The 17,112-nt window shown below is 44.6% G+C and overlaps 1 protein-coding gene across 1 annotated transcript in view; it reads right to left on the bottom strand.

Moving 5' to 3' along the window:
- CAPZA2 (capping actin protein of muscle Z-line subunit alpha 2) overlaps nucleotides 1-16,278 on the bottom strand; it is a 42,641-nt gene extending 26,363 nt beyond the window's left edge. Inside the window, exon 1 of the mRNA XM_075857123.1 lies at nucleotides 16,170-16,278. Within this exon, the coding sequence (XP_075713238.1) occupies nucleotides 16,170-16,208 (39 nt within the window). The 5' untranslated portion in view covers nucleotides 16,209-16,278. The remainder of the gene's footprint in view (nucleotides 1-16,169) is intronic.
- Between the last annotated feature and the right edge of the window lie 834 nt (nucleotides 16,279-17,112).

Genomic DNA, 17,112 nt, shown 5'->3' with positions numbered 1-17,112 from the left:
AGGAATTTAGAGCAAAGTAGAGGTGAAATTTACATTTATTTTTTTTGTCAGAAAATCCTCTTTATACCATTTTTTTTATACCACAAAAGGATTTATCAGAGAAACGCAACTTAATACTTATTGCCCAGATTCTGCAGTTTTGAGAAATATCCCACATGTGGCCCTAGTGCGGTAATGGACTGAAGCACCGGCCTCCGAAGCAAAGGAGCACCTAGTGGATTTTGAGGCCTCTTTTTTATTAGGCACCATGTCCGGTTTGAAGAGGTCTTGTGGTGCCAAAACATTGGAAACCCCCCAAAAGTGACCCCAATTTGGAAACTAGACCCCTTGAGGAATTCATTGTAGTTTTCTTGGGGTGCATGCAGCTTTTTGATCAGTTTTTATTCTATTTTTAGGTGGCGTGGTGACTAAAAAACAGCAATTCTACTATTGTTTTTTTATTCTTTTTACAGCGTTCACCGTGCGCCATAAATGACATATTCACTTTATTCTGCGGGGCGATACGATTACGTCGATACCAGATGTTTATAGTTTTTTTATGTCTTATGGCGTTTGCACAATAAAATACGTTTTGTAAACAATCATTCACTTTTTGTGTTACCTTATTCTAAGAGACAGAACGTTTTTATTTTTCAATCAATAAAGCCGTGCGAGGACTTATTTTTTGCGTAACGAACTGTAGTTTCGATCAGCACCATTTTTAGGTACATGTGACTTTTTGATCTCTTTTTATTCCATTTTTTGGGAGGTGAAGTGACCAAACAATTGTGATTGTGGTACGGTTTATTATTATTTTATTTTACGGCGTTCACTGCGCGGGATAAATAATGAAATAATTTTGTAGTTCAGGCCGTTACGGACGCGGCGATACCAATTATGTATAGTTTATTTGTTTGTTTATATATTTTTATTAATAATAAAGGACTGATAAGGGAAAAAGGGGGATTTTTACTTTTATTACTTTTAAATCTTTTATTTTCTTATTTTTACACATCTTTTTTTAACTTTTTTTTTACTTTATTACTTTGTCCCACTAGGGGACTTGAGGGCAGGAGGCCCTGATCGCTATTCTAATACACTGCACTACATGCGTAGTGCAGTGTATTAGAACTGTCAGCTACTCACTGACAGCAAGCATAGTGGGTCCTGACGTTGTCAGGACCCACTAGGCTTCCGTCTATGGCATAGCCGGACGCCATTGTTTGGTGTCCGGTTGCCATAGTCACCATCGCCGGCCGCTATCGCGTAGCAGGCCGGCGATGGCAGCTTAACCCCTAAAAAGCCGCGATCTCTATAGAACGCGGCTTTTAAGGGGTTAATCAGCGGGGACACAGCGATCGGTCCCCGCTGTAGGAGCTGTGACAGCTGCTGAACAAGACAGCAGCGTCACAGCTCCTGTATGTGTCGGGAGGACGGCCGAAACGGCCGTTACTCCCGTGACGTACTATTACGTCATGGAGTGCGAACGATACAGCTGCCATGACGTAATAGTACGTCAAGGAGCGGGAAGGGGTTAATGCCCACAGCTGTATAAAGGTCTTGTTTTTTGCGGGACAAGTTGTATTTTTTTTTTTTTTTTATAGCACCATTTTGGGGTACATATTTATTGATTAGCTTTTATTAACTTTTATTTTGGGGGGGGGTGTAAAAGAAAGAAACCACAGCAATTTTGCAAATTTTTTGCATCCTAAATTTACACAGTTTACCGTGTGGTATAAATAACATAACTTTACTCAGTGGGTCGTTACGATTGCCACAATACCAAATGTATATGGCTTTCTTGTATTACTACTTTCTCACAGTAAAATTATTTGTTTTTGTCTCGCCATATTTTAGGAGCCATAACTTATTTTTACGCCGATGCAGCTGTATGAGGGATTTTTTTTTTTTTTTGCTGGACGACTTGTAGTTTCTATTGATACCATTTTGAAGTACATGCGACTTGTTGATCACTTTTTATAAAATATTTTTTTTGAAGACAGTATGAACAGATATTCTGGCATTTTTTTTTAAAATAATGTAGTAGCTTTATAGTCGGGTCATTACAGATGCGGCGATACCAAATGTGTGTAATTCTTTTACTTTATTATTTTTTTTATAATAAAGCACTTTGTAAGGGGAAAAAGTGGATTAATTTTTTACTGGGGATTTTTGTTTATTTATTTTTAGTAAACTTTTTTTTTTATTTAGTACCACTATGCGATCATTTGATTGCTTTTATAATACACTGCAATACTGTATACAGTGTATTATGCATGTTAGTGTGAAACGGACAGGCATCTGTTAGGCAATGACTAACAGGCATTGACTAAAGACAGACCTGGGGGCTTTTGTTAGGCCCCCGGCTGCCATAGAAACCATCGGCACCCCGCTATCGCATTGCGGGTGTCGGTGTGGTGAGAGGGAGCCTCCTCCCACTAAAACCATCAATGTTGATTTCGATCCGGCCCACTTGAGCAGGTCTGCTCCAATCCATCAGCTGCCTCCAGTAGCTGAGAGCAGTGAGCTTTTAGGCCGGGTTCACATTGTGGTGCGGTTTGTCGGACGGAATTTCCGATGCATCAAAAAGAGCTTATACGTATCCCCTCCGGTCTGTGATTGGCTGCAGCAGTCACATGGGATGAAACGTCATGCCAGGAGGCCAGATTGCAGGAAGGAGGGCGTTCTGGGTACGTATGATTTTTTTTCCCCCAAAGTTGTGATTTTTGCCCCATAATCGATACGATTTTACCGCAAAAGTCGCGACACTTGGCTTTATGTTGCGGATTTTGCATTGCCATTGAATTCAATGTGGAAAACCTGTAACAGAAAATCAACAAAAACGCAGCATAAATTGACATGTTGCGGAATTCAATTCTGCACCGCAGGTCAATTTATTAACGTTTACTAAATCTCACCCACTGTGCTGCTTTGCTGATGTCAATGGTAGGTCAGAGACGGAAACGTCCGAAGAAAGGGCATCTCTCTTCTTTTTCCTGCGAGTGTATTTCTCCGCTCGTGGGGAAAAACGGCTCCGCCTTCCAATGAAATCAATGGGAGATTTCGGCAGTTTTTTGCCGCAGTTTCCACAGCAAAAAAACTCAGTGTGAACAGGGCCTAATAGTCCGGTCTTCTCTGACAGCCCTGCCCTTCTCTGACAGCAAGGACGCTTCTTCAAAGCGGATTGACTGCTCTCCTAGCAAGTATAAAATAAAACGTACACATTGGCGTATGCTCCAGGAAAGCGGCGAGCGCTTACACCAAATGTAGCCATACGCCCCCATTCATCCACAGACCCAAAAAAAAAAAAAAAAAAAAAAAAGTGTCCTTTTGGTCTCAGTCGGGGTGAGATGAATGGCAAGATCTTTTTTTTATGGTATAAAAAAAGCACAGCGGACTGCACTTACCAATACAATGGGCCACCGTGGCTGTACAGTGACATACAGATTTAGATTTTACAATTTATTTAATTATCAGAATGGGTCAGATTGTTGGAATTTCACAGCAATAAATAAAATTGCAATACCCCTGACCAAAAAGAAGGCAATTTGTCGCCTTCATAGTTTCACTTTGCAGACGTAGTTTTAGCTGCTACCTCTTCCTCCTACATGTTGTACCACAAACCAATAACATCACAACAGTGTGTCACCTACTTACATGTCCATTTATGGCAATAAACATTCACTAAATGACATGGGGCAGGGCAGGGACAGGCTCGCCTTCATATTTCACACACAGAACAGCAAACAACAGTATAGAAGAAGCAGAAACAACAAGCAGAATGTTACAATACAGGGAAGAAGGCTGGAGAAATATTACCTGATATGTAAGAACCTCCGGCTTTTCACATGTATAGGATATCATGCATTCCAGGCATGGAGGAACAATTAACAAGGTGTCCGCTTACAGCGACCCTTTATTAGGTCCTGCAGATGCCGTTATACACCAGTAGTCAGCAATCTGTGGCCTCCCAAATCCCAGCATGCAACGTGAACAGTAGACATGCTAGGACGTGTAGTTTCAGCAGCAGGACAGTCACAAGTCCCTCTACTACATCTTATTTGTTAACAAATGTTAGTGATCATTGGATTTCAGTGGTTATTTTCAACTAATCTAATATCTATGGGGGCTGCAAGGATTAGGGTATGTACACACGGGCTGTTGTCGGACGTTTTTCGGGCCGTAAACGGCCTGAAAAACGAATGAAAAAAAACGGAAACAGAACGTCTCGAAAATCTGCCCATCGATTTCAATGAAAAATATGGCACTGTTCCAACCGGCCGTTTTTTTCCATTTTGAAAAAAGAAAGAAAAAAAAAAGGCTGAAAATCAGGAGCAGTTTTCTTTTGAAAACAGCTCCGTATTGTCAGACTTTTTTTTACCAAGCGTGGGAACATACCCTCAGGGTATGTTCACACGCAGTGTTTTCAGGCATATTTCGGGGGGTTTACGCCTTGAAAAACGCCTGAAAAGACGAAAGCTGAATGCCTACAAACATCTGCCCATTGAAATCAATGGGAAAAACAGCATTTTGTTCATACGGGTGTGAGTTTTTGCAGTCGGAAAATCTGCCTCAAAATTCAATTTGGAAGTTTGAGGCAGATTTTCCTCTGCCTACACGCCGATTTTCGTGGCGTTTTTCGCCCGTGGCCATTGAGAGCCGCGGGCATAAAACACCGCGAAATACGCTTTCTCTGCCTCCCATTGATTTCAATGGGAGGTCAGAGGCATAATCGCTGGAAGATAGGGCATTGAAATCAATGGGAGGCATTTTCGGAAGTTTTTTGGCAAGTTTTTCCACGCCAAAAAACTCTTGAGTGAACCCAGCCTTAAAGAAGCTTCATTTTCATCTTCAAAAATGCCTGAAAATCAGAGGCTGTTTTCTCTGAAAACAGCTCCGTATTTTCAAACGTTTTTTGCCAAGCGTGTGAACATACGCTCAGAATCCAGCACAAAATTCTATTTGCCTAAAAATCAAATCAATAGTCAGTATAAGGACTCATGCACACAGGCACGAAACATGTACGGACGGCAGTGTATGGAGCCGCACAGCCTCCCATCAGGTGCGCTGTGTATAGAGATTCTCTCTAGAAGCAATGCTTCATACCTCTGTATATACGGAGTCGGATACGATTCATCTGGAATACGACAGAAGACCTATCCATACACATTTAGGGTATGTGCACACGGTGAGAGGCTTTTACGGCTGAAATGACAGACTGTTTTCAGTAGAAAACAGCTGCCTCGTTTCAGACGTAAAAGCTCCTCCTCGTATTATGCGAGGCGTCTGAGACGCTCGTAAATCTTGAGCTGCTCTTCATTGAGTTCAATGAAGAACGGCTCAAATTGCGCTGCAAAGAAGTGCCCTGCACTTCTTTGCCGAGGCAGTCAATTTACGCGTCGTCGTTTGACAGCTGTCAAACGACGACAGGTAAATTACAGGTCGTCTGCACAATACGTCGGCAAACCCATTCAAATTAATGGGCAGATGTTTGCCGACGTATTGTAGCCCTATTTTCAGGCGTAAACCGAGGTATAATACGCCTTGTTTACGCCTGAAAATAGGTCGTGTGAACCCAGCCTAAATGTACATGGGCCGAACCCGCCAATTTCTGCAGGGCCAACCCACCATCTAATTTCTATGGCGGTGTCCTGACTCTCCTCCGACATCTGCTGTCGAGGGAGGGGGGGGTAGGGTAGTGCAAGTTAAATTTCCACAAGCCCGAGCTGTTGGTTTGGTAGTAGATATGCCAGAGGAATCATGTGTATGGGTGCGCCGAGCGAATCTTGCATGGGGAAGTTGGGAGGAACATCTATCGTTCAGCCAACAGCTATCTAAAGTGTGTGACCACCATAAGGAGAATTTTGAAAGCAGCTCTATAGACCATAAGGACAAGTCCACACGTGGCGTAAATACTGCGGATTTAGTTGCGGAAAATCCACAGCATAATACTGTAGCAGAGGAATGGATGAGATTTCAAGAAATCTCATCCACACGCTGCCTACAGGATATGCGCAGATCCTGCACACAAATTGACCTGCGGTGCGGTTTTTAAAGCCGCAACAAGTCAATTGTGGTTGCGGAATTGCTGCTATTTTGTTGCGGGTTTTCCCCCATTGAATTCAATGGAGATCTAAAACCCGCAACAAATAGTCAAGTGTTGCGCCTTTTGCAGGGGAATAGCAGCGATTACACTGCAGAAATCGCAACATAGAACCCGTATGCTTCCCCCTCACGTTCTGCACGCCGGCCTCCTGGGATGACATTTTATCCCATCTGACTGCTGATGCCAATCACAGGCTACAGCAGTCTCCAGGGATAAAACTTCATCCTTGGTGGCCGGCCGGCCTGCTGGTTAAATACTGCAGTTTCCCTCAGTGGAAAACTAGGCGAAAAACTGCACCACAATTTGGTGCGGTTTTTCTCCCGGAATTCCCTGCGCCCCGTGTGAATTTAGGGCAGCACGGTGGCTCAGAGGTTAGAACTATTGCCTTGCTCACTGGGGTCCTGGGTTCAAATCCAACCAAGGACAACATCTTCATGGAGTTTGCGTGGGTTTCCTGTGGGTACTCTGGTTTCCTCCCACACCCCAAAAACATACCAATAGGGATTTTAGATTGTGAGCCCTAATGGGGACAGTAAGGAAGGACATATTCCACAGCGCTGTGGAATATGTTGGTGTAACAGAAATAATTTTAGCCTAAGGCCTCATGCACACGACCGTAGCCATGGGCACGGTCGTGATTGTCGGGCCGGCCGCGGAGTGACATCGGTCAGCCACCCGCATATTGTAGGCCGTGCGCTTATTTCCTATGAGCCTGGACCGCAGAACACGGCCGTAATAAGACATGTCCGTTCTTTCTGGGCCATGCACGGGGGAATTGTATGCACGGGGCCTAAGGCTGGATTCACACATCGCGTATTTGTTGAAGATTTTTGAGCTGAAGCCAGACAGAAGTGTTTTCAAAAGGAATGGGAAACAAAGGGAAATTGTATACTTCTCCTTTCTTCTGGATTCACTTCTGAATTTGGCTAGAAAAAAACTGCAGCAAAATCTGCAACTAACACGGGATGTGCGAATCCAGCCTAATGTAGAATGTAACTCCGAATCAGCCCAAAATTAGCATAGCAATGAGTTTACAAATATACCCATCTTCTATGGATTCTTTCCAGATCTAGAATGTAAAGTAGCGTTGGATAGAGGCTTTGGACAACAGAATATTGGGATGTTATAGAGGTGAACATAGTCCATCAGCCGATGCTAAACGTTGGGAAAGTAAGCATGTGGTTATTGAAGAACTGCCTGCACAGCAAATGAGAATGGATAGAGGTTATTTTTTTGCCTACATTCAGAAATCAGTTAGAGCTGCTGTTCATGGACACTTTCATAGTGGTATTTGACTTTAGGGTATGTTCACACGTAGTCAACAAAAACGTCTGAAAATCCAGAGCTGTTTTCAAGGGAAAACAGACCCTGCTTTTCAGACGGTTTTTTACCAACTCGCATTTTTCGCGGCGTTTTTTACGTCCGTTTTTGGAGCTGTTTTCATTGGAGTCTATGAGAAAACAGCTCCAAAAACGTCCAAAGAAGTGTCCTGCACTTCTTTTGACGAGGCTGTATTTTTACGCGTCGTCGTTTGACAGCTGTCAAACGACGACGCGTAAATAACAGGTCGTCGGCACATTACGTCGGCAAACCCATTCAAATGAATCGGCAGATGTTTGCCGACGTATTGGAGCCGTATTTTCAGACGTAAAACGAGGCATAATACGCCTCGTATACGTCTGAAATTTGGCCGTGTGAACATACCCTTAGGTCTCAACTAATAACCTGCAATACCAGTGTACTCCATTCAATGACCAAGCAAATTCATTTTCTGCTCATTTCATGTATTATAGGCTAAATCTTTCATCTTTCAACGTCCCGGAATGAACACCACCACATCTTCCGCGGCTTTGGCTACTAAATATATGGTTACTCATCAAACATTCTTTCTCCACAATGGCGATACAGAATGACCCTACCTTACGTCATGAAGTTACTACATCTCTACATATACACCAGACAGCCACAACATTAACCCCTTAATGACCAGCCTATTTTAAACCTTAATGACCAGGCTATTTTTTATGTTTTTCCATCGTCGCATTCCAAGAGCTATAACCTTTTTATTTTTGCGTCGACATAGCTGTATAAGGTCTTGTTTTTTTGCGTGACAAGTTGTATTTTTTAATAGCACCATTTTGGGGGACATATTTATTGATTAACTTTTATTAACTTTTTTTTTGGGGGGGGGGGGGGAAATAGAAAAAAACCTGAAATTTCGCCACTCTTTTTCGCGTCTTAAATCAACGCCGTTTACCGTGTGATATAAATAACACAATAACTTTATTCAGCGGGTTGTTACGATTGCAACGATACCAAATTTGTATAGATTTTGTATGTTTTACTTCTTTTACACAGCAAAAACGCTTTTTTTTTCAAAATGATTTGTTTTTGTGTCTCCATATTTGAAGAGCCGTAACGTTTTTATTTTTTCGCCGATGCGATTGTATGAGGGCTTTTTTTTTGCAGGAAGACTTGTAGTTTTTATTGGTACCATTTTGGAGTAGATGCGACTTCTTGAACACATTTTTTTAAAGTCAGGATTCACAGAAAACAGCAATTTTTCCATAGTTTTTTTATTACATTTTTTACGGCGTTCACCGTGCGGGTCAAATAATGTAATCGATTTATAGTCGGGGTCGTTACGGACGCGGCGATACCAAATGTGTAACTTTTTTACTTTATTTTGGTTTTTTAATAGTAAAGCATTTTGTAAGGGGAAAAGGTGGGCTTTTAATTTTTTTTCACATTTTTTTTTTTTAATTAACTTTATCCAACTTTTTTACTAGTCCCATTAGGGGACTATAATATGCGATTCTCCGATCGCTATTATAATACACTGCAATACTACTGCCTGTCCGGCATGACCTAGCAGGCATTCGCTCCAGGCAGACCTGGGGGCCTTTATTAGGCCCCCGGCTGCCATTGGAGACAAATACACTCGGCGATCGTATCGCCGGGTGTCGGTGGGAGAGAGAGGGAGCTCCCTCCCGCTCTCCAAAACCACTCAGATGCGGTGCACGCTATTGTGCACCGCATCTGAGGGGTTAAACGGGTAAGATCGATACTTATATCGATCTCACACGCCAGATCAGGGACGCCCCCAGCTGCCTCTAGCAGCTGAGAGATTTGACGCTCCCTGCTCTATTTACTTATCCTGATGCAGTGCCGTAAAAAGGCATATGCATCAGAATAAAGCCCGTTAGTGGCCGCCGTTAAAAGGCGTATTGGCGGTCACTAACGGGTTAAAACCACCTGCCTAATATTGCATAGGTCTACCTTATGCCACCAAAACCGCTCTGACCCTTCAAGGCCTGCTCTCTACAACACCTCTGTAGGTGTCCTGTGGGATCTACAAACAAGACGTTAACAGCAGTTCCTTTAGGTCCTCTTATTTGTGAGGTGGGGCCTTTATGGATCAAACTTGTTTTTCCAGCACATCCCACAGATTTTCAATTGGACTGAGATCTGGAGAATTTGGAGGACAAGTCAACACCTTGAACTTGTGTTTCTCAACCATTCCTGAACAAATTTGCATTGTGGCAGGGTGCATTATCCCACAACATGTGAACACATCCTAAGGCTGGGTTCACACGACCTATTTTCAGGCGTAAACGTTATGCCTCGTTTTACGTCTGAAAATAGGGCTACAATACGTCGGCAAACATCTGCCCATTCATTTGAATGGGTTTGCCGACGTACTGTGTCGACGACCTGTCATTTACGCGTCGTCGCTTGACAGCTGTCAAACGACGACACGTAAAATGACTGCCTCGTCAAAGAAGTGCAGGACACTTCTTCGGCCGTCAAAGAAGCCTCGCATAATGCGAGGAGGAGCTTTTACGTCTGAAACGGCGCAGCTGTTTTCTCCTGAAAACAGTCTAATTTCAGACGTAAAAGCCAGCTAGCGTGTGCACATACCCTTAGGGTTATGGCTGGGTGAGTATGTTCAGAAAATATTTTTAAGCAAGTTTCAACTTCTTTTTCAAACTTCTTGCACACATGCATAATACAGGTCCAATTCAAACAACCATATAACAGCCAAAACACCCAGGCCTCCCTCAGTTCTACTGACCAGACTTAGATCGCCATAGGATCCTATGGTGATCTAACCGTGGGTGGTCAGGTTATACCTGCAAGTGAAAGCAGTCCTAGATTGTTGCCCATAGCAACCAAATCACTTCATTGGTGGAAAAATAAGTTGATTGTCAGGAATTTTGAGGCAGATTTTGGCCTGCCATCAGAACATTTGCCACGTTTCTCGCCCGCTAAATTCGCAGTGAAAAACCTGATCCCTGCCTCTCATTGATGTCAATGGGAGGTCAGAGACAGAAACTCCCCAAGAAAGGACAGGTCGTTGCTTTTTCCCGGGAGTGGTTTTTTTCCCGCTCGCGGAAAAAAAAATGCCTCCGTCTCCCATTGAAATCAATGGGCAATTTGGGGCATTTTTTGGCTGTTTCCGCATCAAAAGCAGCGCCAAAATACTCTGTGTGAACTAGCCCTTATGCTGTTTTTAGGTACGAGAGCCTATTTTAAGTTGCATGTCTTATTACAGGTGCTTTCTGCGAGTGTGAATCTTTCATTGCTGTAATGTTGGTAATTCCTATGGCTCTCATTCAGGTGGGCATTAAAGGCATCAGGTCACGACTATGGGTGTATCATACAGAAACCCGCACAGACATAGGGAGTGGGATGAGCTTGCCACAGCATTTATGTCTGATCAGTTCCGGGGGATAAACTACTGATCTAACAGGTCAAACACTGTGAAAGCTAACCTATAGAGCAGGGGTCTCAAACTCAGCCGGGTAAGTGGGCCACATATAGAAAAAATGGGAAGTTGACGGGCCGCATTACTTTCAAATTTGATACAATACAAAATTATTGTTAATCAATTAGTTATTTCAACTACTATAACACTATATTACATTACTATAATAATAGCGCTAGGTTTAAAATTTTATATATTTCTCCACTGGCTTATTTCAACAATCCAGCTTTCCAGTCTAAGTGTCGCTAAATACAGTCCGGCGGCTCAGTTAGCACACATGTCAAGATTGGGCAGCCCCTTTTTAGATAGTGCCGCAGTGCCCTCTTTGGATGATGCCGCAGCGCCCTCTGTGGATGCTGCCGCAGCGCCCTCTGTGGATAATGCAACACACCCCTAGATAAGGCCACAGTGCCCTCTGTGGATAATGCAACACACCCCTAGATGCTGCCACAGTGCCCTCTGCAGATGCTGCCACAGTGATGTCAGGGGCTTGCCCAGAGCTGGAGTCCCGGAGCAGAGCCGCTTCTGGCACTCTGCCTGGGATTCCAGCTCTGCTCCTGACATCACTGTCCATATATGGACTGAGATGTCAGGGGCAACCCCAGAGCTGGAGTCCCGGGCAGAGCGCTAGTAGGCTCTTCCTGGGACTCCAGCTGTGCTCCTGACATCACTGGGACTCCTGCTCTGGGGAAGCCCCTGACATCATTGTCGATGTATGGACAGCGATATCAGAGGCTTCCAGAGTCCCGGAGCAGAGCCGATAATAGCGCTCTGCCCGGGACTCCGCTCTGGGGAAGACCCTGACACACTGTCTATATATGGGCAGCGATGTCAGGGAATTCCACAGAGTCCCGGAGCAGAGCCTGTACTAGCGCTCTGCCCGGGACTCCGGCTCTGGGGAAGCCCCAGACATCGCTGTTCATATGTGGACAGCGATGTCAGGGAATTCCAGAGTCTCGGAGCAGAGCCGATACTAGCGGCTCTGTGTCCCGCGGGCCACAGATGACAGCCCCGTGGGCCGCATGCGGCCCGCGTGCTTGAGACCCCTGCTATAGAGCATGAATGTGTTAAAGGCTCAGAACACAACTTTGTAATTGCAATAGATGGAGTCGAGAAGCTTGCCAGCTTCTCACATAAAACGTTAACTAACCTCATTGGTTCATATCTCCAGCCTCTCACCTATGCCACCCTATCTATATTTTTCCCCTCACTTTCTAGTCATGATTCATGTATTTGTTTATATTACTTATTCTAGCAGTTTAGATGTTTTGTACATCACGACTGTTCAGGAAGCAATTCTTGGAAGACTGCACCAACTATAACCCTGGTCTAAAGGGGTTTTCCAAGTTTTAGGCACATCCCTACAACAGCGCTCGTCAAATGGTGAGGCGCCGCTCAGTTGTTTGGGAGGCAGCTTTGATAGGAATGATTATACGTCGATCTCTCCTGCCGCACAGGTCTTTCCCTGGTTGCAGTATCTATTTTAGCAGCATAACAATTCCTTTGTGCTTATTTTACTGTTTTGGATAAAAATGAAATATAAAACAGAACAATATTTGTAACTCCAGAATGGACTTCAATCACTGGCAAGGCTCCTGTAGCAAAGATCGAGAAGCCCTGCCCGAGGAATAGACACTTAAAGTGTGATCAGTGAAGATCTGACCGCTGTGACCCCCACCGGTTTAAGAATGGGGCGGTGCTGGAATACCACTGGATAAGAGAGCAAAATAAAATGAAAGCGGCACGGCACTCGACCCTTTTCTTCTTGTTATCAGTCTAAGCAATTAAACCTCCACCAATCACACATCGATGGAATTTCCTAATGGTATACAAATCAGTTAAAACTCAGAAAACCCCTTTAGGGCATGTTCACAGGCTGTGTTTTCAGACGTAGTTCAGGCGTTTTACACCTCAAATTACGCCTGAAAAAACGCCCCTAATACACCTACAAACATCTGCCATTGCTTTCAATGGGAATTACGATGTTCTGTTCCCACGAGCCTTTATTTTACGCTTCGCTGTCAAAATACAGCGCGTAAAATCACGGCTCGTCAAAAGAAGTGCACGACACTTCTTGGGACTTTTTGGAGGAGTTTATGGCCATTGAAAAACAGCTCCAAAAACGGCCGTAAAAAACGCGAGTTGTTAAAAAAAGTCTGAAAATCAGGAGCCGTTTTCACCTTTAAACCGCTCCGTATTTTCAGACGTGTGAACGTACCCTTAGGCTAAATGCACGTTGCGGAATTTGGTGCAGAAAATCTGCATGAAAACCGCAGGTAGTTCTGCAGGTAAAAACCGCACAGTGCATGTTTTTCGGTGCGGCTTTTACATTTTGATGCGGAAATAGGTGCGTTTTTTTTTAAACTAGTCAGATACCGTTCGCAAGAGGAAACGCAAGTTAAATTGACATGTTGCAAATTTTAAAGTATGCACCGCAAGTCAGTTTACGTGCAGAAAAAAAAAAAAAAACAAACGTGTAGATGAGATTTCCTGAAATCTCATTTACTTTGCTGGTACTGTATTACGCTGCAGATTTGCCGCGCGTAATACGCATCGTGTGCATTTGGCCTTGAGGCTGGGTTCTCACACTGCAGTTTAGTTGCATTTTTTGTGAAATCCCTGCAGAAACGCATTATTTTTCCATGACTTAATGGCAAAAATCTCACCAAAACCGCAGTGTGACAACCTAGCCTAAAGGCTTCCAAGGTCATCTGATGACTATCACTTTTTTTTTTTTAATTACCGGTTACGAACTATATAGAAAGTTACAAGTAACGGTGTGCTCTCATACCTGTATTTAGGAGAACAACTGGCAAAGGTTTAGTTGCATGTACACTACTTGCTACCTCAACAAGCAGAAGGTAAGTCATAATATACTGGTGAACTCAGCTTCCTTGTTGCCTTACAAATACGTAATCAGAATATAGGCACCACTTACAGCAGTCTGTATTCTGCATTCTGCCTATACAGCAGCAGGTAGGGGGCAGATGGGCAAATTGCAGGGAATTCCAACCCCCTGCTGCTCCTCTGATATATTACTAACTCACTCATAGGAACCAAAAATTACCCTAAGAAAACAAATCCACAACATTGTGGAGGAGGGTGTGGACTTAGAAATATGTAGATACAAACGGGGGGAATAAGTAGTAAAAACCAGGTACACTGAAAAAAAAACCCATCTGCAGTCGGCATCCTCTTATAAACACAGCATCAACTACGCTGTCACCATGTTTATGCTGCCCGGAGGGTATGTGCAATATTCACAGTATAAAGGGTATGCTCACATGGCTTATTTTGGAGCGTAAAAGGCTCGTATTACGCTCCAAAAATACACTTTAAATAAGCCTGCAGTTTCCCCGTTGATTTTAATAGGAAATGTGCTGTAAACATGGTGTATTTTTACACTGCTGTACTGATGTTCCATTAACAAAAAAATGCTTACAAAAAAAAAAAAAAAAAAAAGCCTCAAGAGAAGCTTCAAATTAAAGAAAAAGCCTAGTTTTCAGCTTCAAAAAACCACCTTGAGATCAGTGGATATTTTCCATTAAAAACAGTCTCAATCTTTAGTCACTTTCAGGAGAAAGCAGTCAATCAGTGACAGGTGGGCGGGACTAACTCCGGAACTACTAATCACTGACCAGTAATACAGCGACTCAGGCTGCTTTAAAGTTCTTGAAGTCGCGGGGAATATAGGGCCGCCGTACAGGTAGTATCTGGAGCCCCCGGCCGGAGTACTTTCGATGCTCTGGTCGGTGACTGACATTTAAAGCGAATGACATCACTGTCCATATATGGACAGTAACGTCGGGAGCTTCCCCATACACAGCGTAGGTAGTGTTTTACCTCGGGGCTCAGGCAATGTATCCCACTCTATAACTATACAGTGGGATGTAACAGCCTTCCGTCAGAGGTATAGGTTGGCAGTCCTCCTGGCATAGAATATAAAAAAAAAAAAAAAGTTTAAAAAAGTCGATCGATACTTTATATGTACCTTAAAATAGTACCAATGGAAAATACAACTTATCCTGTAATAAATAAGCCCTCATAGGGCTGACGTTGTCGGAGAAATAAAATAAGTTATGTTTCTCAAAATGTGAAGATGAAAATAAAAATGTCTGCTAACTAGGTTGTGTCTTTAAGGGGTTAAAGACTTCAGTCTCCCTAATGAATAATGATTGGTTTTTGTTGTCTGTGAAGTAGCTGCCTAAATTAGTTTGGCTAGTTGCTTGGCAACAGAAGTCAGTAGTGACCGGTCCGGCTAATGGGTGACATTACTTTATACACTTCAGTAAAGGGCTGGTCAGTCATTTTCACCTAAAAATAAATATGTTTGAGTTCTTTACCCCCCCCCCCCCCCCCCCCAACACTGGACTGTACCACAGTGACGGTGCAGCCATAGTCCCAGAATGTCAAGTGACCACCTTACCCAATAGCTGTGGCATTTCATTCACAGCGGCTACCGGACAGCGCGGTCACCTGACGTTACGCCCCTATGGATGGAACGTTACTGCAATCTAGTCAAACAGGGTCCGGGGGGCTACCAGCGATGCGGGCTAGTGTATTGCAAGGGTCCCGGACTATTTTAAAAACGCTTGGATCTCAGAACGACCCGGATACTTCTGCCATACCCAATTATTGGGTATATTGGGTTCACCCTCGTTGCAGGTTCTGCAGGACCTTGACAAAGCGCCTACTCCCAGCCCCATAGGTAATACAGCACTTTGCATAGATTATGCCACAGCTCCTGCAGGAGAAGAATACATTGAGGAAGTTATGCTGAAAGGAAGTCTTTAAAAGTTCCCCTGGCACAGCCCTATGCGAACCGTGAGAATGTTTCCACATAGCGTTCACTACTCTAGTCATCAGGGCACTTCCTGCCAGTGACGGAGAAGGTAGGTGAAGAACAACTTTCAGGGTACAGCCTGCCATCCTATACTGGACGAGCGGTCTGGACCTATTTCACAGCCATGTAGGGCCGAGCCTCCGCTGTCTGCACCCGCATCCTGTGGGCACCCTGTGTGGCCGGGTCTCCACCCTCCTGGCTCCTATTTTCGGCTAAGGCCGTACAAGGAGCGGGCACACTGGCAGAGGAAGACGAAACGAGCCGCAGCATGGGCCGAGCGAAGGCTGATACTCCGGAGCTAGATCAAGGCTGTCAGCCAGTACTGAAGTCTCCTGCTAACCCAGCCCGTAACCGGCCTCAAGCGAGGCCTATAACAACACGAGACAGCGCCCCCGCAGACCGACCGCCGTACCTACACAGCAACTCACAAGACAATAATATAACGAACAGACTGTCCGACAGCGCACACCAACCTTGTCCTCATCGGACAGCTGATCTTCCACGTCCGCCATCTTCTTCACCCCCTTTTCCTGACTGACGGTGCGCGCCCTCTGGGCGGAGCCTGACGTCACGGAGCGGCCAGGAGCAGGGAGAAGCCGCGCGCTCACGAGACTCAGGACCGCGCTCAGTGTCAGTATCACGTGGGGCTGACGCTCACTGTCACAGTGTGGGAAACTTCAGTCACATTGCTACGTGTTCGTGGAGTTTCTGCTGGGCACTGGGAATGGTACAGCTGGTCGCCGCTGTGGGCATATTTAGGGTACTGTTGACTTTCCTCATTCTTTCTGGAGCTGGGGATTCCAACTCTGATGATTTCTTGAGGGTTGCTGGAATCAACACATCTGGGTTAGAAAAAGTGATTGCCTCACAGCGTGGCATCCAAATGTCGCTGCCAACTCTCCTGTCCACGAGTTTTTGGTATAACAAAGATGAAACCTCCTGGCATTATGGGATGGCAAACTGAGTAATTGCCCGGGACCTCATTTACTGGAATGTATTGCAGATCAGGACGTTTTAGCAGCAATCTGTCAGTGGCATATGAAAATATAGTGTGTCCACTCAGTGGTAGTAATGTTTCCAGAGACGTAGCTAGCAGGGGGCGGTGGTGGCCCCGGGCCCACATAGATGGTGGGCTGGGACGGTCCCCCAGTGGGGGCATGTCTTGATTTCAGCTGTGGCTGAGTCCTCAAGACATAGATACAGCAGAATCAAGTGCTGGAGCATGGAGCGGTCGGCTCCCTGCTCCAGCATTCACGGTATAACACTGAGCGTGAGCAGCTTGGTAAAGACAGGCACGATGCAGTGTCGTCATCACACCTTGTCTGCGCTGAGCCACACCGCAGAGGGATTTCCTCCATTTGTCGTGGGAACGGGGTTAGGTGAGTATTTTATTAGGCACTGCGGGGGGCATTATAC

This window comes from Rhinoderma darwinii, chromosome 3 (assembly GCF_050947455.1).
Source record: "Rhinoderma darwinii isolate aRhiDar2 chromosome 3, aRhiDar2.hap1, whole genome shotgun sequence".
NCBI lineage: Eukaryota > Metazoa > Chordata > Amphibia > Anura > Rhinodermatidae > Rhinoderma > Rhinoderma darwinii.
The sequence above is the reverse complement of the archived record's forward strand: the minus strand, read 5'-3'. Positions and strand labels throughout refer to the sequence as shown.